General features: G+C 39.8%; 1 protein-coding gene across 6 annotated transcripts in view; it reads right to left on the reverse strand.

Annotated features, from left to right (window-relative positions):
* Positions 1 to 21,199, reverse strand: part of ntng1a (netrin g1a) — a 107,319-nt gene that overhangs the window by 24,034 nt on the left and 62,086 nt on the right. For all 6 annotated transcript variants that reach the window (XM_044340216.1, XM_044340221.1, XM_044340220.1 and 3 more), the window contains exon 4: positions 8,886 to 9,058. In XM_044340216.1, coding sequence (XP_044196151.1) covers positions 8,886 to 9,058 — 173 coding nt within the window. The remainder of the gene's footprint in view (positions 1 to 8,885; positions 9,059 to 21,199) is intronic.

Consider the following 21,199-nt stretch of genomic DNA (forward strand, 5'->3'; position numbering starts at 1 on the left):
GCTCGCTCAATCTCAATGTGTAGATCCGAATTGGAGGTGGCAAGTCTTAAAGTGCCCAGGAGCCAAGTAGGAAGAAGCACAGTTTAAGATTTCAGGGACTGAATGAGGTGTACATCGGTGGTGGTGGTGGCGGCAACGGGGAAGGCGAAGAAAAAATCTGGAGATGGAAGAAACAAATATTTGAAAGAAAGATTACCGTCACAGCTGCACCGAGCCGAGATGTGGAAAAGACAGAGTAAACAAGCTCGGTCTCTGGGGTGGTTGGGGGTGTTGTGGGGGAGAGAGATAGAAACACAAGCATGAAACAAAACCGAGAGATGGAGCGAGAACAGGCGGAGGCAGAGAGGAAGAAGAAGAAGGGGGAAGAAAAAAATTTGGTGGGGAAGAAGGGCAGGAGGAGCAACAGAATGAGAGGATGCAAAACAACAGGCGATGAGTTTTACAAAGGAAAAAAGAAAGAGAATGGGGGTAAAATGGAAATTCAAATAGAAGTGGAACAAGGAACACAAACATAAATGAGTGGGTGTTGTGTGTCAGAGAGAGGGAGAAGGTAGAGGTAAAGCTATGTGCACGCAGGCGAGCACGTTTATGTCTGTAGATGCATAAACACATGGCACTAATTGAATGCACAGTAGAGCTGTGAGCCTGAATAAAACTCACATTTTACACAGAGCTGTCTGTCTCACAAGGCTCACTGTGTTAAGATTTAAAGAGGAATGATGCTCAAAATAAATAACTTCTGTTTTATCAAATGATGGTGAGGCAAAAATAAAAAAAAGGCTTTTTTTTTTTTTTTTTTAAAGCATCAACATTATTTTTTGGGGGGAACACGTGTATTGGCACATGTGTAATATGATTACATTAGTGTTGTATTAGTCCAGTAAAGCAGTATGTAAAGTAGTTAATAATGTTACCAAGGACTCATAACTATAATAAATGTGTTTAAAAACAACACATTTTTCAACGCAGCTCCCTATATGTTTGTAAAAATATTCCAGTCAAATCTGAATCTATTTCAATAACTTAATACAGGGAGCAGATCTTAGAGACCCATATACATAATGGTTGTTTGCATTCAGTCACAATAGAATGAGATTTATTCTGCAGTGGCATTATCAGTTCCTGTGGGATTTGTTCCTGCCATTGTAATATGTATAGAAACCGACTTCCTCTGTGCAAGAGAGAGGATTAATCAGAAAAATCTGAATTTGTGTGTCTGTGCAAATGAGTGTGAGGCATTATACGTGTGTGTGTGTGTGTGTGTGTGTGTGTGTGTGTGTGTGTGTTTGGTCACATTTCTGTGATCAGTTCCTCCCAGTTGGACTACAGGACTGATAATAAGGCTGTAGCATCTGGTAGTTTGGAATTAATGTACACTAATTAGACAACAACAGCAGAAAAATGCAATTTGTAAGTCATATAAAATAATATTTGCTGTTATTGTGACAGCCACCTCCTGATGTGACAGTGCTTCTTTTCATGCTCGACTTGGACACAGGAGACGTAGGGTTTTTATTGGGACGGAGGAGGGCTGATGTGGATCTTCTTTCCAGGCAGGGGATGAATCATTACAGTTAAATCCATTGCATGTCCATGCCTTTTACTGCTTTGATCAAAGGAGATGCATAAACTCTGGATTCAGCTAAGTCTGAACAAGTGTCTCCTAATCCAGCCATGACAAGGAATTCTACTCATTTTATCAAACTGCAGACATAACAAATGAAGAATTAATTTCTTAAACATTATGTGTCACTGGGAGAAAATTACATTTCCCAAATAAAATAATTTGCAAAATTTTAAAAAAATGAAAAGGAACCCTGTTTCACTACTAAGAGATATTATTTAGTTAGTTCATTTCAGTCAAAACTCTCCACAAAAAAATCCTCTTCTGCAAAACCCTCAACAAACCAAAGGTTATGCACATCATTTAAAACTGTGTGACCATCATAAAACAGTAATGAAAGCAGGTGTGTGGAAGGATGTCTTCTTATTGTTGCCATAACAGCCATCATCCAACTCAACACTTGAACATTCACAAGGTTGTCACCATGCAGCAAGGCCACATGTCCCTTACATAACTTCACTGTCTATGTCGCCATGTACAGACAGGTCACGACCTTCAAAGGTTTCTTTGTTACAGCAACTGCATCTGTGTTTCTGTTTCACTGGAATTTGCACATATAAAATATATCCTGAGTGAAGTCAGAATGCATATTTAATTGGATTGATTACTATAAAATTGGTAATCTGCAGTAACGAGTTTGTGTGTAGATAATGTGCATAATATGGCAAAGTCATGTTTTCATTACTTAGTTTATATCCTCTAAAATAGAAATCAGCAAGTTAGACTGTCGTTTGTAATAAGTCAAAAATCTTGTCAAGCAGCTTTAAAGGTGCAGTGTGTAGAATTTAGTGGCATCTAACAGAACAAACTTGGCAGAAATGGAATATAATATTCATAAGTATGTTTTAATCAGTGCATAATCACCTGAAAATAAGACTTGTTGTGTTTTCGTTCACTTAGCATGAGCCCTTTACATCTACATAAGGGGTGGGTCCTCTTTTGTGAAGCCTGCAATGTTGCACTACCATGCTTCTACAGTAGCCCAGAATTGAAAAACCAAACACCGGCTCGAGAGAGGGCTTTTCGCGTTTTTTTGCAAGTTTCACCGCCACTCCTACACACTTGGAAGGGGAAAGGGAGGGGAGTGGCATTCAGTTTGTTGTAATCTGCTACCTCATCCCTAGATGTCACTAAATACTACACACCGGTCTTTTAAATAATGACCCTCCCTGTTTCTGCATTAGCAGATGACCCTGTGTGATCTAGCATCTACTTTGCCTGTACCCTGTACGTCTGGTCTGTCCCGCTATGCCTTTAAGGGGAGAGTTTTGCTGTCGTACATAAATCAAACAAAACTCCACTGTCTGCAACAACACAAACACATGCAAGCACCAGGACCCAAGCAGGACACAACTTTTCAGTGGAACATTATAATGCAGTTTACAAATTGTAAATGCAATTTCTAAGCCTCTAAACTGTTTTGCTCTCGTCGGCTCTGCTGCTCATTAAATTTGTTTGCTAAATTTTGCTTGCATGTTTTTTGGCTTAGGCTAAGTGGTTAGCTAGCTATTAAACCAGTGGTTCTCAACCAGAATGCTGTGAAGCAATATCAAGTGTACCATGGAATTTTACAACAACCAATTCATTTTTTATAAACCTGATACATCCTCCTTCCACATTCTCACATCAATTTTGGTAACAGGAGGGGGGATAATTATATAGCTGCACATCAAATGTCAGGATGCACATAATGAGCTGCTAGCAACATCTTATGAATGACTCCATCTATTTTATGATACAAGGAAGACAGTCCACATCAAGAAAAAAGAGAAAAAAAACTGGCAACAGACAGTAAGAAAATTATCTTGAGTTATTTGGACTGTCTGGAGATGTCAGTAGCCCTCAACCTGAGAGCGTGATCTGCAGTGAAAAGTTATGTTAGCTAACGTCACTAATGCCAGCTGATGCAAACAGTGCTGCCAAGTAAGCTGAAGAGGCTCTTGAAAACAAAGTACTCCTTCCACAGATAAATTCAGGTAATTCCCGCCCTCTCCCTCCCTGAAGTTGTGATGTTACTGAGACAACTACGTTAATAGCGAGTTTTCAGTACTCCAGTCCACTAATCCTGTCCTGATATAGCCACATAATACATCAGCTAGTATGTTTGTAAACTGAAAGTTCAATTCCACCCTAAAGCCATGAAAGATTAGGGTTGCTCTGATTGCCCAGTCTATTTTGTATCACCAGAGCTTTACTCTCTCTCTCTCTGTCTCTCTCATCCCTCCTCTCACAGTCTGTAAATTCTGGATTATGATTATAACAGGTGCTGGTGATATGAGCATGCCACTTGTCTAATCCAGATAAGAGTTAAATACAAATTCTGTACAATATCTGCACTTGTTAATCAGATGCCTATTACTTCCACATAAAAGTGCTGCTTGTGCTATTGTTGACATTGCACCATTCTCTCATCTATGTTTCTGCAATCTCTGATTGCACATCAGCAAGGCCTTGTTTTCTCACTGCATCAGTCACAGGCCTTGATGTCATTGTCAAATCATAATGTACATTGGCTTATCGTAATAATCATAATTATTTTTGCTGTTCTTATTTAATCTGAACAATAATGTGTAGCACACTTGTTTTGCAAGCTCTTGTACTGATTCATATAAATAGGCCTACATATTTTTGATGAGTGATGTCATTGCTGCCTGTCATCTTTAATCATATGTCAGTGTGTCATATAGTGGAAATATCTTTAATGACAATGTAATCATGACATTTGAGACAATCTGCATAATTGACTACTGTGAGTTGGTGTGCCCTGTGATTCTGGTTTGACTTTTGGGCCCAAAAAGGTTGAGAACCACTGTATTAGGCTACAGTGTCACACTAGATCCATGACCACAAATACCTGCACAGGTCAGAGCATTATTTATTATAATAAAGCTCAGGAACCTGAAGATGGCAATACACATTGTTGCATTGTCCAAAAATCACATTCACACTAACTCTGTAATGATGCATGTTACTTATCCAGTCACTTCATGCTATACTCCTCAGATTAAAACAAGCCTGTTAATTGGTGTTATGTTGGTGTACCATGGCAGGGATTGCCTAACACCTTACAGTTTGTTCTGCAAAGCAAATTAAATGACTTTAACAGCCTTAAATACGGTCAGGACCTGTATTTTATTCTTTATCCAAAAACATCCAGGCTAATTGTCTTATTATATTAGTATATGCTATAATGTATGGTATACTATATAATTCAGATTAGTCATTTTGAGTTAATTTAGAGGATAGAACCCAGGGCTTCTATAATGCATCTTTGTTTGGTGGTTTGCTTAGAGAAAAAAAAGATCGATATATCAATGTAAAGTTCTATTTAAGGATTTTGCCACTACTATAAAATTCCAGATACATTCGTACTATTTGATATCAACTTTTCAGAGGCCACCCAGCGTCCCCCCCCCTCCACCACTGACCTCTATCTTCCTCAGCATCCTCAGCCCGACAGTGAAATGAACTGCCATAGTTAATTCTCAAACTGATCCCTCTCCTTCTGTCTCCACAGAGGGAGGAAGCGAGAATGAGTGAGGCTGAGGGACTGGAAGGGGGTGAGAGACATAGAGGGAGAGAGGAAAAGCGAGAGAGACAGAGCCACCCCAGAAGGTTGAGTTAGCTGTGACAGAGAGTGATGCCCACTTCCCCTCCTATCTCCGCCATCCTTTTCTTTCTTCATCACTTTTTAAATCCTGCTCTTCTTCTTCGCTCTCAACACATTGCCATTGTGAGACGACATATCATCCTTGCTCTCCCCCCCCCTCCACAACTCCACACCCCCTCCGGATGATGATTCATCGATCTCCTTATCGCATCAGACGACTTGATGGGCATAGTAAAAAGAAATTAAATCTTAATTAAATTTTCATCTTTGACAAATTTGTCTCCGCAGAGCTGCCATATGCTCACTGGGTTCGAGGGAAAACATCGAGAGGGAAGGAGACTTTTGGAATTGGTGTTGAATGGTCTAGAAAATTACAAAACAGCACAAGGTGCATTTTTCTGTCAGCCTTGTGTATTTTTTTTTCTATTCAGGAGGGATAGCCTTGCATTCCTATAGATTTTTCACAGCGTTATTACATTATGGATTTTTTCCCCTCCAAGACAAAGTATAATAATGCACTTTATACTAAGACTGTTTTTCATCACTTGCAGGGCAAAGGGAGTGTGTGTGTCCTTGTGTTGTAGTTATGAATGTGTGTGATGTGTGTGTGTGTGTGAATAAGAAGGTCTGGATGAACACCTGTGTGTGTGTGTGTGTGTTACCTTTTTTAATAATGTGCTGTCAATCTGAGCTCTGGGAATGGCCATTTCACTAACCCACTCTAAGTCTCATAACGCGGATCCTCTGGGGGGGAGAATAAGTCATCAGCCGGTGGCCAAGAGTCCTCGAGCATCGTCGAGAAAGGCAGAAATCACAGTGGACGCAATAAGGAGACGGAGCAGGATAAAACTTGGGCTTTGAAATGAATGCCAGCGCACTTGAACTTATAGTGCTGCTGCTCATCACTCTGCTGTTTTAGCTGGCAAACCGGTCGCCGTGCATCCTGTGTTCATGTGATATTGTAAGGATTGTTGTGTCTACTCAGAGGTCCATCCATTCATCCAACCATCTATTCATTCAGTCACTAACAGCTGGCCTATCTGCCCCCTAGTGGCCATTATGAGGCACATGCAAAGTCTACACATGAGGCATCGGACTGGATCATTTACTTATACATGCCTCCCTCTAGTCAAGGCATGTATCTGTGTATCTGCAAAGCCCAACATCACAAATAATGTCTCATTGGGTTTCACAAGCCCACATGAATAAGCTATATAAGAATGGAGAAAAGACACTCGCATGATGTGAGTCCACCACAAGACATTAGACATAAAGGAGTTGGCCCCATTTCCTCAGCTCAAGTAAATAATTGCTTCTATCCTACATTAGCATTGCAGCTGCAGTTTGAGAACATTATTTATCAACTGTAATACATTGTGTATCTTGTAAAGCAAGGCTTGTGTCCCTACATCAACAGGCACTTAAAGACAATAATGATACCAGATCATTCAGTCTGCTGCTAGTTAGAACTGATGGATCATACATGGAATCCTGAACACTGTAACTGCACATTAAAGGATGAAGTAAGTTTATTATAGACCAGTGTGTTCCCGATTATGACAGATGGGAACCTAGTATGGTGCTATTTGTAACTTCCCTTTTGTACATGCCCTCCTTTACTGAAAATACTTTGGGGTCAAAAGGGGATGACAAAAAATAATCTAATCTTCCCAAATAATTGTGAGTGAAACAGTCTCACATCGTTTACGAGCTAACTATGAACCTAAAAGCAGAATAAAAACATGGATACATTGTTTAATACCATGCAGTCCAGGGCAAAATTAGCAGTTTGCTTTAGTAAACAAGATGAAAAAACTTTGATAAGATAAGAAGATAATTTGAATTATCGCTTCCCTCAATGTTGCACCTTATACAGTAGCTGGCTTTAAAGTCCACTTCTACTTAAAAATGTGTTTTTCTTCTTGTTCCTTCAGTTGGATCTTTGAGCTTCGCTGTGCAGAATAATGTATGTGCAGAGTTTGACAGTGCTGAAAGTGGAAAGTTTCTCTGTGCTGATTGAAAATCAGATTTTAAGGGGTGGGCCTATGAGCATTATTTGTGATATCACAACTAGTTTGGAGCCAATCCTGATCCAATGTTCAAATTTACACAAATGTGATGTGGAAACCTCCAGTGCACATACACTGAGAATGGACTTTACAGTGAAGTAGCTGACATCTTGTGATCAGCAGTTACACTTTTGAAATGAAATGAACTTTTGAAATTTGCATATTTATAGATACTGGAATTTCTAATGAAGGAGAAGGATTTGGTGTCATTTTAAGGATTTTCAGGATTAAGATAATTGAACTTTTTTTTGTGGAAAAACCATATCAGACACAAATTATTATTCAAGGTAGAGTGTTTAAATAACATCTTAAAACATCTCTGGAGGGGATCTTTAAAAATACACTGGAGTGCAATGCATTTGTAACACACTATCCATCATAGTTCACATGCAGTCAACAGTGGAATGCTGCTAATGCAGATTTTCACACTAAATTTGTGTGACCTGAAGGTTACTGTAATCTGAAGGTTTGTATGACACCACAAAAAAAAAATCACCAGGACTTCCAATTAAGTACAATCATATATAATCACTGTTTTGTTAATGAATAACTCCTAAATGACTGTTCTCACTGCTGTTGAGCCACAAGTTTCATCAAAGCAGAGCTTGTCTCATGAGGTCTACCAGTCGCTTGCCTTGTTGAATACAGGTTTAAAAAAACGTGAAATTGAAAAGTAAAGCAAACTGTAATCCTGATGCTGCATGCTCTGCTTGTTAACATACAGAGAAGAGAGCGTAGTCTTTTCAGTCAAAGCGCTGCTTTCATGTTGTGGGTGTTTTGTAAAGGATGAGGAGATTGTAACGAAGAGTGAAGTCACACTCAGGGCACCTGCTGCTGCAGCTGCTGTTGCTGCTGCTGCTGCTGGACAGCCTTTTCTTACACTTGTGTTGCCATGCAGTTTAGTTTGTTATATTTGGTGACCGTGATGTTAAGTGTGAAGTTTCACTACCACTGACTTACGACTTGCCAACACTGTGCCTCTTGCTAAAGCAGTTCGCTCATGTTTAGCATAATTTTACAATTTGTTTGTCCTATTCCTGCTACTATTGAAAAGATTTTCATTTGAAATGTATTCCAGTTTTATTAGGCTGAATCACAACATGAGGCTACTGGGCAGATAAGAGGTTGTATTCATGCTATACCATCTTTAGCTAGACTATATCCTAGTCTGGGTTTGGACACATTTGTTTACAAAATCAAATACAGAAAAGTTGGTCTCCCTACTGTTTTTGCTTCTCTGCATTTTGTCTCCTTGAAACACTGTTAATTGCTTCAAATTGCTTTGAAACCACACAACTCAATATCTCAGTATTAAAATGATGTTTGCCAGGACTCTCAAAGATGAGATACATGATGCTGCTAATTGAGATTCAACTTTTGCCAGCTGTCTGTGCTGATGCCTTTGTTATTTTTATTGTTATTTTTTGTAGAAATCTTTATGAGAAATCTCTGTAATTTAGCCCAGCGTTTGTATTTTTGTCTGCAAGACCTATACTGATACCTGCTCTGTCATGTGACTCATCCTTTTAATTAGTCAACATGTCTGTGGTGTGTATGTGTGTGTGTCTTTGTGTCTACTCACAGATATTAGCCGTGCCCTTGGGGATAGGCAGGTAGGAGCCAGCACTCCATGCTCGTCCCTGGTAATTCCTCTTACAGCGGCCACAGTCGGGGCCAGTGGTGTTGTGTTCACACTCGCAGCTCAACTTCTCTTTGTCATATACACAGCTGTTGGCGTGAAGGTTGCACTTGCACCTGTCAAAGATGGAAGGGGGTGTTTGGGATTGGGGGGTTGAAAGAGGACAACCACGTCAACATAAGTGAATTTTCCGGCACTAAATGAAAAACAGATAGGTTTTATTTTGTTGGACAATACAAAGGGCAGCATGTCCTTGACTAGCGGTGGTATTGAAACACAGACACACAGAACTTCAAGAGGAACTAGTTCAAAGGAGGCAGGCGATTCCACGAACAAATGTGGCATCATTATTTCCTCCCTTCTCTTTCTCTCCTCTCCACTCGGGAAGGTAGCTCAGTTTTAATTGTCCCACTGGAGAATGCATAATTGTAGTAAGGTCACAGTCGATGGGCGAGAGAAGATCAGGAGGGAGAGAGGGACAAAGGGTTGCGAGGGGAGACTGAGGAAAACAAGCCAAGTTAAATTGTGGAACAAGCACTGGCAGAATGAAGGCAGCAGGGCTTGTAACTCTGCAAGGCAATGAATAGCTCAGAGTTAGCCAGAGGGTGGCGTGGAGCAAAAGCACGGCTGCGTTCTCGATGACAAATTAATATGAGATGAGATCTCAGAAGCATATTTTCAGTTTGGAAAGAGGGACTCCCTTAAGGTGCACTAAATCCTCACTCACATCCTGCTCACCAGAACCTTCATTTAACAATAAACCCAGGAAATTCATTTTCTGCTGTGGCTAGATGAGTATTGAGGGGATATCTATCTGTTAAATTAATTTATGATCCTCATGCAGCATAAAGCACTGTGAAGAAAACTGCTGGCGTTTATTTGAACAATTTGAATTGCTGGACTGTTTTTTGAAGAACTTTGCAATAGAGAGCAACATCCAGTCTGCAACGGAGATGTGATTAGTAAGCGTTGTTTCTACACAAAGCTGATATGACAACATGTCTAAGCAGCAACAATTGATGCCCAGTTCTGGAGTGTGGTTACATGACAGACAGAGAAAGCCTTGCTAGCTTGGCGACATAACACAACTGTCACTAAAAAACAGTCTAGGTTCTTTATTCTTTCATCTCAATTTAGTTTGATAAAGCAACACCTTATCACTGTGATGCAAAAGTAATCTATGCAAAAATATCCAACAGTAAAAACAACAATTATGAGCGAAACAAACTAAATAAAGACTAGCAACCCAGCATCCCTCAAAAATATAAAATCATACCCCTAGGTATTGCAGTTCTGTCATCAAAGAATCTGCCCAAATATCAAATGTAGGAGGCAAAACTAACTGCTACTGTAGCAGAAGGAAAGCAAACACCATTTTCAATAATTGTATCCTTCTGAACTATGTCCATTTTAAAAATAAAGCCCAATTAAACAACAGTCGAACCCACAAGATAACTGGTAACAGCTCGCACAAACAAGAGGTCAGGCAGCAGTAAACATGCTAGCAGATTAGCTCGCTAGCGATGGTGGTAGCTGGGCTAACCCTGTCGGCCACATGACCCTCAGCTTGCGAGTTGTAGCAGTCTGTCAAGTCTCCCAACACTATTCATTACATTTAGTTTCCAGGTGTCACACAACTGTGGCTAAATCCTGTAATTACAGTGAGTAAAGATCTGTCTCTATAGCTGTGATTAAGTTATGTTATGACTTTCTCCACCCCCTATCTATTAATGGGTGTCCTAATACTAGAGAGTTTAGAGAAAAACCGAGCTGGAATCCCTCGCTCCTTGACATCTAACACTGAAATGTGATTCGACACACTCTCAAAAAATCAGCACGAGCACATTCGATTTTCAAAGATAACCTTATTGTTTCCAAAGCGTACCATGACTCACGTTCCAGCACCAATGCCAACGCTGGCTGCAGCTTCAAATAAAGAACTGCAAATCTGACTTCCAACGGGCATGACTCATTGTAGATTAATGGCGCATGTGGCTGTGTTTGTTTATTTTAGGAAAAATGCTGAGAGGCAGACAAAATAGCACTATTCAAGCCTGTCTCCTTACTTTGAAAATGTCCTTTCATTCAGCTGTTTTTTTTTTACTGGGAGCCAGGTGAAAGGCGTCTCTCCATTTGCTCCCCAGGCAGAGAGAAGCAGACAGAAGGAAAGGTGTTGAGGAGGGAGATGACACAGATAGCCCTACAGTTGTGTTCGTTAACGTCTCAGTGAGAAACTCCAGTGACAGCTGGCCTCTTTCACCTTGCCCACCTTCCTTTACCACAGCTTAGCCTGAACCCAGAATAAAGATAATAATTTGGAGGAAAAGCACAACCTTAAACCACTCACCGCTTTCTGACCTTGATACTCAACATATCTGCTGTTTGCACCAAATTCAGGGGCTGTGTGCTGACTGGGAGTGGGTTCAAGGTTGGTAAAACACCTGGATTCTCTAAACTGTGAGGCTATCAAAATGTTCAACTGAATCTTTTGTCCCTCCTTGCTCTTAAAAATGTACAAACAATGTGCTTCTCATTTTTAGCTAGCACTGACTGTTGCTTTCACCTGTTTGAATTAGAAACATTACCAGCAGCAGATCGCATCAGCTTGTAGCTAAATTAACATTAATTATGTGAATAGGCAAATATAAAACTTGCTGTTAATGTAGTAGTTTGTGAAGTTAAAGAAACTGTGTGTTTTTACAGTTTAACAAGACAAAGTTACATCCGTTTCAGTACTCAGAATCTCCCAGTTAAACATTTTATACACATTATATCCATTTTTAAGCTCATCCATGTAATAGTTTGGATTTGGGAAGTATTTAGGTTAAGTAGCTAATGAAATATAAGGTGTGCAAAAGTAAGTAGGCTACGCTTGTTATTCAAAGTGTCAGATACATGTTTAAATAATATCTTAAGCTGCTCATCTGACCTTCAGGTTGTGAACATTAATTAGGCTGTCACTCAAAACTGTAGTGTTTCTTCCTTCTAAGCCAACAAAAGGTGATAATTTAGTTACTTAGATTATTTAGTTACAGATGTTTGAAGCTGAACTTAAATGGATTTAATAAGGGACTTGAAAGGGTTCAGATTTGATAAAATGTTATTGAACCCCAGTGCTGACCAAAACAGGATTTTGAAAGCCAATATGATACAAGCTGTTTAAGCCCACTATAGCAGCCTTGAGCAACACTGGATCAGAGTATCAGCAACCGTCTTAGCAATATCCAGACAGGACTTACTGAGACTGATTATGACAAAGTGGTTGAAGTTGAGTTAAAAATCAAGAAGATATCAGCATTCCTATACACTCCTGTTCAATGTGCTTCTTTCCTTTTCTGTTAAAAAAGTCTCACTTGTTAATATGTATATATGTGTGTATAAGAGGAGCGGGTAAGGGATGTGGTGTGGAATGACTTCACATGGAGTCCTTTGTGGTTTAACCTTCAGCTTCTTTTAACATTGCCAACATTTTAATCAACATCCAGAAATGATAGCGCCATCGGCATTATGATGGAGACTGCCAATAAGGCCCGCAGGCTCTCATACCCACCAGCGCTGTTGTGCTGCCAATCCAAAGAGGCTCCTGAATGTGGATACCAGGAGAGGCTCCCTCACCGCTGCAACAGCTTCAGTGGAGTAAGCGTGTATTTAACAGCATTTTAATAGCAAATTACCTCCAAGGTTCCCCATACGTACAATGTTGTGTCTTCATTTGCTATTGGGCCTGTTTCACTTTGAAAGCTCGGTGGCTTTTTCATTGGCTCGGCGTATCTTTTTCTTCATTTCTCTCTTCTCCATCCACCTATTAGCCCGTCATTTTTAACTCTGCTCCAGTATCTCCTATTAATAAATATTCATGGAGCTAAGGCATCTTTGTTTTTGTGTGGTGTTCTCAAAGTGATATTGCTCAAGGCATTATTGAGTGTGCCAGCCACCGCCTTTGAGCTAAAGGTCCTGATATGTATTCATAAAATTACCCATGAGGCTATGAGCTCAAATTGCTAGACTGGCAAAAAAAAAAAAAAGGAGAGAGAAAAAAAGACTGGCTGAAGTTTTGATTCCATTTTGTCTGAAAGAATGCAGCAAACATATTCTTATATCTGACAAGAGTTTAAAGCTCTCCTTGAAATGTGGGAGACAAGATATGGTTGGGCACAAATTTATTATTTTTCTTTATCCTGGTGGAAATGCAAGCAGAGCATCCCGTTGAGACTTAGCTTACCTGAAGCAGTGTGCCTATGACCTCTGCAGTAATGGGATTCTCATTGAGACTGTGGGTGCAGACGACATATTGCGCTTTCCCACTGATGATGCCAGCAACGGCAAACAAAAACAAGGCAACACAAAACCCAGCTTCTCAGGAAAATGCCCTTTTCCTTTCTATCACTTCAGCCATTATCTACATAATTCCATTCATCCAAGTTCATTCCCCGACATCGCTCCATTTCGCTCATTGCGGCTTCAAAGCCAAAAGTATCAGCCACTAATTAATAGTAATTACCCACAATCCAAGCCTACAACATCCCCAACGCACAAAGCTGCTGATCCCAACAAATTGAACAGACTAGACTCAACATGGTCCTTAAGTGGGTTAACTAAGTGAAGCAATTAAATTTCAATCTAACGCCCAGGTGTTTTCATATAGCCAATTGGGTCAAACGCTTGGTTAATAAATGCTTTTTTTAGCTCATGTCTGCATTCAGTGTCTGCTGTAAATGAGCAACAACACACCGGGGGTTGCAAGGGGCGGGCAGTGGGGTGGGGGAAGTGGCAAGGGGCGGGTGGTTCGGAGAATACTCTGGCTTAATTATGTGTGATGAAAATGAAATAAAAACACAGGAGTGGCTGGTAAAAGGCCTTGAGGTGTGAGCGCAGGTGATTTGCTGTCGGTGGAAAGGATAATTGCACAACACGCTCACAGAAGGAAATTTACTGAACAATATATTTGTCCCACCTGATCTCCCCCTAACACACACACACACACACACCAATAGCTTCTTCAATATACACTACAACACTCTTCCCCATTGACACATGCTGTAGCTTGCAGCTGGGTATTGGCTTGATACACATCAGCCTGCCTGCTAACGTGTTACCTGCTAATTGCCTTCCCTCTCCCCCACCACCGGCCTGCAGTGCATTGTGGGAAATGGAAGGAGTGAGATCTCAGCACAAGCTCCCCTAGGATGGACCTCAGCTCCCAAACCCCTCATAATTATATCCTTCTTCCCTATCCTTCCTTCTCTTCTCACTAGAAGGTGTGTATGTGGTTAGAGAAAAGTGGAGGCTGAGGGAGAAATCATGGCAGATTCCTTGTATTACTCCACTCATAAATGACAACCTTTGGTTCAATTTGTTGGCATGAGAAAATAAATTTACAGAGCCACTGCATGAAGAGACATTATAGACCTATTCAGTACATACAGTACATTTACAGTGTAACCTACCTAAGAAGCCAGATAAGTAAGTGAAATGATGTAATATTAATAGTTCAATTTGAAATCTTCAGGAACATAACACACAATTTATACACAGGCTTTTAGACTGACATACTCTTGAGTATCTAGCAATCACACAAAAAACAAAATCTCAAAAAACACGGTGGTCTGGTGAGGCAGAGAAACTTACTTGAAATCACAGAAAAAGCAAGACAGATCACTAAGAGCAGCCATGCTGTGCAGATGTGGTTTTTAATTTTGATTTTTAAACAGGTGCACGGTCAGTCCTCTCACCGTCAGTACTGTTTTTATTTATTTCAACAGCTGGCGAGCAGAGAGAGACACAGAGAAGAGAGAGACATTGCAGGAAATGATTTGAGGCCAGACAGGACAGCAATGGCAAACAACAGTTTTCATTGCAGCTTGTAAAGATGCAACATACATGAACAAATTATTTACTGCAGGGCAGTTCAGTCTCTGAAGAGGCTGCAGTCGTAACTGCTTAACTGCACTGCCTGGCTGTGCTCGTATTTACAACGGCGCATTTACTCTACTGGAAATGAGATATGCTTAAGTGGCCAATTAAGACTTGGAGTGGCACACACAACACTGACCCAGCTGCTGAACTATGACGGCACGCTTAAAAACTGCATCACTCCAAATTATTTTAATGAGTGTTTTGGTGAGCTGATGAGAGCTTCTTGCTTTCTGTTTTAAGTTTCTCTCAAAATAATTCAGTCTAAATCTAAAAAATAATAAGATCTTGCAAAATTAACATGGCATGACAGTAAATATTCATCTTAGTCGCTCATGAGTTCTACTGTATAACCAGCCACACAAGGCCAACATAACACTATAGTATATTTTGTGATCAAGTTCAGTTCATCTCCGGTTCCCCGCATTGAGGTAAATGCGCCGCCTGCCTGCATCAATCCACCCGAGCCATCCATCTATCGAATCCTCAGCATTACTAATGTATGCAGTTGGACATGCTATCCAAGCAGGAGTCAATCAAGAGGTCTTTACTGCCTGTGACATGCCAAGCCAGTTCAATAGAATCGACATGCTGGGCCTCACTGAAACTGCTCTCAGCTAAAGACTATTGGCTGTGGACCTGGTGACAGAGAATTCACTGCAGAGAAGTGAGCCAGCTCCATCACTGGGACGATAGTGCCATACAGAATCGAGGCGAGGCCAGGTGAAGTGACATGAAGCGATCTTGTCATTTCATAAGCTACATCACTGATTGGAGCCCTTGAACAAAGTGACTCCCTAAAGATTGCGTAGAATTGATCAGTTTGGGTTGGAAGCTTGTTTGCAGACTGCAAGAGGTTAGACTGCATTTGACCTCTGTGTGTATGTGTGTGTGTGTGTGTGTGTGTGTGTGCGCACTCACATGTGTGTTTAGAGAAATGAGAAAGCATGTTCTCTGTTGCAGCATCAAACATCTTCCTCATCCACAGACTCACATTTTGTCATTAATAATCTGATATTTTTTGTACAAACAAATATCCATTTTTATACTCAGTATCATGAATTGATTTATGCATTTTTAATCACCTTCAGCACAAGGGAGAGTGTGTCTTATGTTTCAGATTTGTACAGAATAAAACAGAGAGAAACAGAGAAGTTTCAGTACTGATGTCACAGTTTGAGTCACAAGTGATCTCAAGGAAGAGCAGTGTAAAAACACCACAACAAAAACTGATTAGCAGGAAATATGGAAAATAATAAAAGCCACTACCTCTTAATTGTCTTTTGCTATCTTCTGTATCATCCAGCACCCTAGTAAAAACCCATTGTTGCTCCTTGCTAATGTCACCAGCCATTAAACTCTGGCAACCCTCTCCCTTGTTACCTAACACCGATATCTAGAGTAGACATTTCCCATGACTACGCCCAACAGAGGCCATCATCTGAAACCAGGGCAAGACCCAAAGAGCAGGTGTAATTACAGAAAATGTTGTCGGTTTCCCAGAAAACAGCGGGGGTTAACTCTTTGCCCTCTCAGCATCTCTTTTCCTTCTTAAACCCGGGGCGGGGGTCATTAATACCTTGGTGGTTACGGTGTTCACTGTTGTGTTGAAAACAAGAGACCCTGACAGACCAGGGGGCAGCGTTTCCACTAAATTAAATGAGAGGCTGGCCTCCCGGTGATTAATGAGAGCGGCATGAGACGTAAAGAATTGCTTGAAGGAGGCAGTACTGGTGTGTGTGTGTGTGTGTGTGTGTAAGAGAGAGAGGAGAGGAGAGAGATCAAGATTCAAAGAGCGCACAGAGATTGTGAAGAACTGTGTTTGTATGTGTTTACATCTAGGCCATAGGTTTTCAGTGTTTTGTGCATTTCAGATCAACATTGAAAAGACTCAATTTACTAAATATTTATGGCAGTTTTTAGGTACTAATATGTGAGGTCACATTAGTCTATATTTTATATGGGGCCACATCAAACTTTTTAGCTAGCCAAATGACAGAAAGACAAAACTGCTTGTTTTTCTCAAAGTTGTATCAGAAGGCGTCCCTATTAAGACTACAAAACATGGCAGAATGATATTGAAACTGATTTATCATTGCAGATTGACTGATGTACAGTATTTGTGATTTAACATCTAGGAAAAGCAGGTCTAAAATTAGTGGCGTAGTTATTTTAGCACAGAAAGAAAGAAAAAGAAAGGATCAGGGTAGAAGACAGATTTAGAAAAGAGACAGAGAGAAAGAAGAGAAGTGTCTGGGCGCTCTTATGAACAGTTTAATACCAATGATATTACAATGAAAACTATGCAAGTGACAAGAACAAAGAATATTGCAGCATATTAAAGGATGCATACTCAGTGCACTCTACGGGAGCTGTCCATTCAGCACCACAAACCTCAACACAAGCCAAATGACCAACATTGCATTTATAGTAGCAATTTTCATTTCACTGTTTTTTTCACTGAGTACTATATTGCAAGACTGCAGCTTATGATTATTTTCATTATTGATTAATTTGTTGATTATTGCCTTGATTAACTGATTAATTATTTGGTCTACTCATTTTCAGAAAATAGTGAAAACTGCCAATTACAATATCTTAAGCCCAACATAAAGCCTTTAAATTGCTTCCTCACTACTGAGTAGCTGGAATAAGAGAATGTTTTTTTGTTTGCTTTTTTGTCCCCAGACCTAACCCTTTTTATGGCAAAAAAAAGTTTTCAGAAAAAAAAAATTCTTCCACATAACTTTTTTTGTAATTCCAGGAAGACTTTTTAATTCCATAACTGACCTCTTTGCTGAGTGCTGACAGCAATATTTATGTAAAATGGTCTGCCTGTAACATTCCTTCTTGCAGGAACAATGCACAGTTGCAAAAAAAAATGTGTATATATTACATTTTCAAACCAATATTTCAATTGCAGAAGAAACAGCCTTCTCCAAAAAACATCTCCATCCAAATATGCACAGGCCACATCTTAAACAGAGGAAAAGCTCTCAATTAGCAGAGACTTTTGTAAAGTACATCATAAGTGTTAGTAAATACCTGTTTTAAAACCTGCAATTATACAACTATGCAGCCCTGGTGGTTATTTGTGGTCAGCTTAGTAAGTCAGACATACTGATCTTTACCCAGACCCTAACATAATAATCACCATCATCTCATCATCAGCCCACATCATCACTGAGTCATTGTGCTCCAGTAAGTTACATTACCTTGCTAAAGGAGAAAAGGTCTGGAAAATTCAATATGGCACTTTTTCTTTGTTTGATTGTTATTCTTCTCCTCTTTTGTCAGTTGCAGCTCTATTGTATGCTCCTGTTCTGCTTGAAAGCTAAAGCACTGTAGGGTGGCCATACATAATGAGCGTCTGCATTCATTGGCCTCTGCATAAGATAACTTGCTCAGAATCGCTTTTCATGACTCAATGATCCCATTATCAAGCAGTTTTTATTCATCATTCCCTGTCGTCTTCAGATCAGAATCAAATATCTCGCTTGGGGAGGTTTAGGATCTTACCACGTTTGTGCTGTCACTGTATGTTTGTGTGTGTATTTGTGTGCACACAAAGTGAATTAGACAAACTGAAACAGTATGATGACGCTGTCAACACTTCTCCCTCTGTTAGAAATGCTGTATCTGCTTTAGCTTGTGAAGGGAAATATTGCCATATGGTGTTTTCTTCACTCATGAGGCTCTTTTCTCATGTTGCCAATGCTGATATGGCTATCTCTGTCTGACTGATGGGTGTAAGGAATTTTTGCACTCAAATAGTATTATGATTTTAAGGGGGAATTATGAATTATTATTGTGCACAACTCATATGAAATTATTCGTCCAGTTATGTACCTCATATTAGAGTATAATAATAGGGAAATAGTCCTCCTTGTTGGCCACACAAGAGAGGTCAATTAGAATTATGTTTGTTATTGATCTTAATTATGATTTTGTGAGGGTATAGGTCTTTTAAGGTTAAGTGACTGAGATGCAAACACAAGAAAACATAAACAAGTTCACTTGTTACACACATTGCTAATACTACAGCTAAAAGTACTGAACACTACTATTTTACAAACAAGACACAAGAGGGAAGGGGAAAACTGGTACAAGGCTATGGCTAATGAGTTATGTATTGTGTAGTTGGTATGAGAGAGCACGTCAACAGATGAGATGACTGAGATTACCTGAGAAGCAGCGAAGCAAATCAAGATACGACAGCTTAGTTCTGATTTTACAGTTGAAGTTACAAATTATGAAAGCACCAGGATTTAAGGAAGTTGATGATGGATTTATAGAAATGCTTGCTTGCTCCCTGGGGGGGGGCTTCTCACAGAGAATGGAGTTCGATGTGCTGGGGTGAGGAGCTGGAGTCTGGATCTTTTAATGATGAGTAAGTCGGCCGATTCAGATTTGAAAAGTTCCCATTGGAGGAATACACCTGGTTTAGGCTTTCTCCCAGTTTTGATTGTTAACTCATGACTCTAAATTTTGAGGTTTCATCTGGGTGTTTTTATACCATAAAACTGTCGCCCCCTGCTGGTGCTGCACCTTCATACACACATGTATTTTTCACGCCTAGGCGAGGCAAAATGTACCACTGGCAGGGTGGACTGATGAGTGTATTACATGCTTTGGTGTGATACCAGGTTGATTACTTTTGATGATTGCATGGTTTCTAATTTTGCCTTTTGAATTGTAGCTTTAGCATGTTTAAAGTGAAACAAGCAAAATGGAACTAAACATTAATGTTATCCAAGATGATGGAATTATATTAGTGATACATTTCTTGGCTTAAAAGGTATAAAAGTAAAAGTATAAAATTATAACTACAGCAGACACATTAGGTGATATACACACACATACTTACATAGATACTTAGATACAATATTAATTGTCCTAAGACAAAATCTAAACCTACATGTGTAAGTCCATGGGTTTTATAGTCCTTTGTTCTCCTTGATCTGACTGCAAACGCCAGGGGTCCAGGCCATGTGCTACATTTGTGTGTGTATGTGTGTGTGTTTGTGTGTTCCTAGAGGTGAGTTGTGATAGGGTGGTAGGGGTGATGTTTATCCAAGTTGTGCTATCAGCTCACACTGCTGTGTGAGTGTGAAATGGTCTTTCCATGTTGGAGATCTTGAAGGGTCTAAAGGTGGCAGAGTCAGTGGTCTGGTTTAGGGGCCATGCAGGAGATGAGGGTTTTTCTTATCTTGATTGTTGCTGTTTGCAGGATGTGGTGTATGGTCTGTGAGAAGTGAGAAGTTTGGAAATCTCACTGATGTCTTGTTGGCCAGCATTCCTGAGTGGTTGAGGAAAAAGCTGGTCCTGTTGTTTGAAGGTTTGTACTGTCTGCATTCGAAGCGATGAGGGGACTTTTCCCTTCATGGGAGAATAGGCAACTCTTTTTGTTTGTTTTTTTTCATCATCCACCTTCATTCACTTGGATCAAGGTGAACCTCAGAGTGACCCTTAAAGTTTTGGGTTTATTAGTAGTGTTTTCAGGTCTCACATATGCTAGTTTCACATCAATAAGTCATTCATTTTGAGATACAAGTATTATTATGAAATAATCTTCACAATTCTTAATCCTAATTATCACTTAGTCCTGAGGGAAACATTTGGCTTTTAAGATGCTAAATACTCCACTATGTTCGCCAGCAAGTCACTAACTTTGCCCCTTTAACATTTAGTGATGGGAAGGTAGCTTGTAAGTAGCTGCCTGCTGTTGCTAAAAATTACACTATGAGAGCTGTAAAAGTGAACGAAACAGTAAAGTTGGTGTCCTGAAAACCAAAACACTGAGCTGAAAGACACTACAAAGCTCCATAGAGCTGAGGGGAACTGCAGAGTTAGGTGATAATTCTCTTTTGAACTCGATGTTTTGATAACACAGTTAATTATATTTAATATATAAGTAAATATTGTTACAATTTTTTTTTTTAATCAAAGACATACTGATCCTGAAACTGTTGATGTTCAGACTTGGTTGAGTACTTGAGTCTGTTCAGACTCAGACTTTGTGTGAGGTTTGGTCATGTTTGCATTTTAACCACTGTCACTTGGAGTGGCAAAAGGTGTATTTTGACTTCTCTGTTTGCTAGTTTTCGCACACTCTGAATCACAGCATGTCGTGTATGGATATATATTTTACTTTGGTTTTATTCCCCAAATTCCCACATACCCCTTGCAAACAGTTCATACCCCATTGTACAAAATCACATCACAATTAAATCTGATTTCATAAATTGGTGTAAAGGTGCTCTACTACCTTTTCAAATCTAAAAATTTGACTGATATAACTAAATGTAAGTAAGATAGCACTGTTTAGACTTTGAGTAGAGTGT

This window comes from Thunnus albacares, chromosome 21 (assembly GCF_914725855.1).
Source record: "Thunnus albacares chromosome 21, fThuAlb1.1, whole genome shotgun sequence".
NCBI classification, from domain to species: Eukaryota; Metazoa; Chordata; class Actinopteri; order Scombriformes; family Scombridae; genus Thunnus; species Thunnus albacares.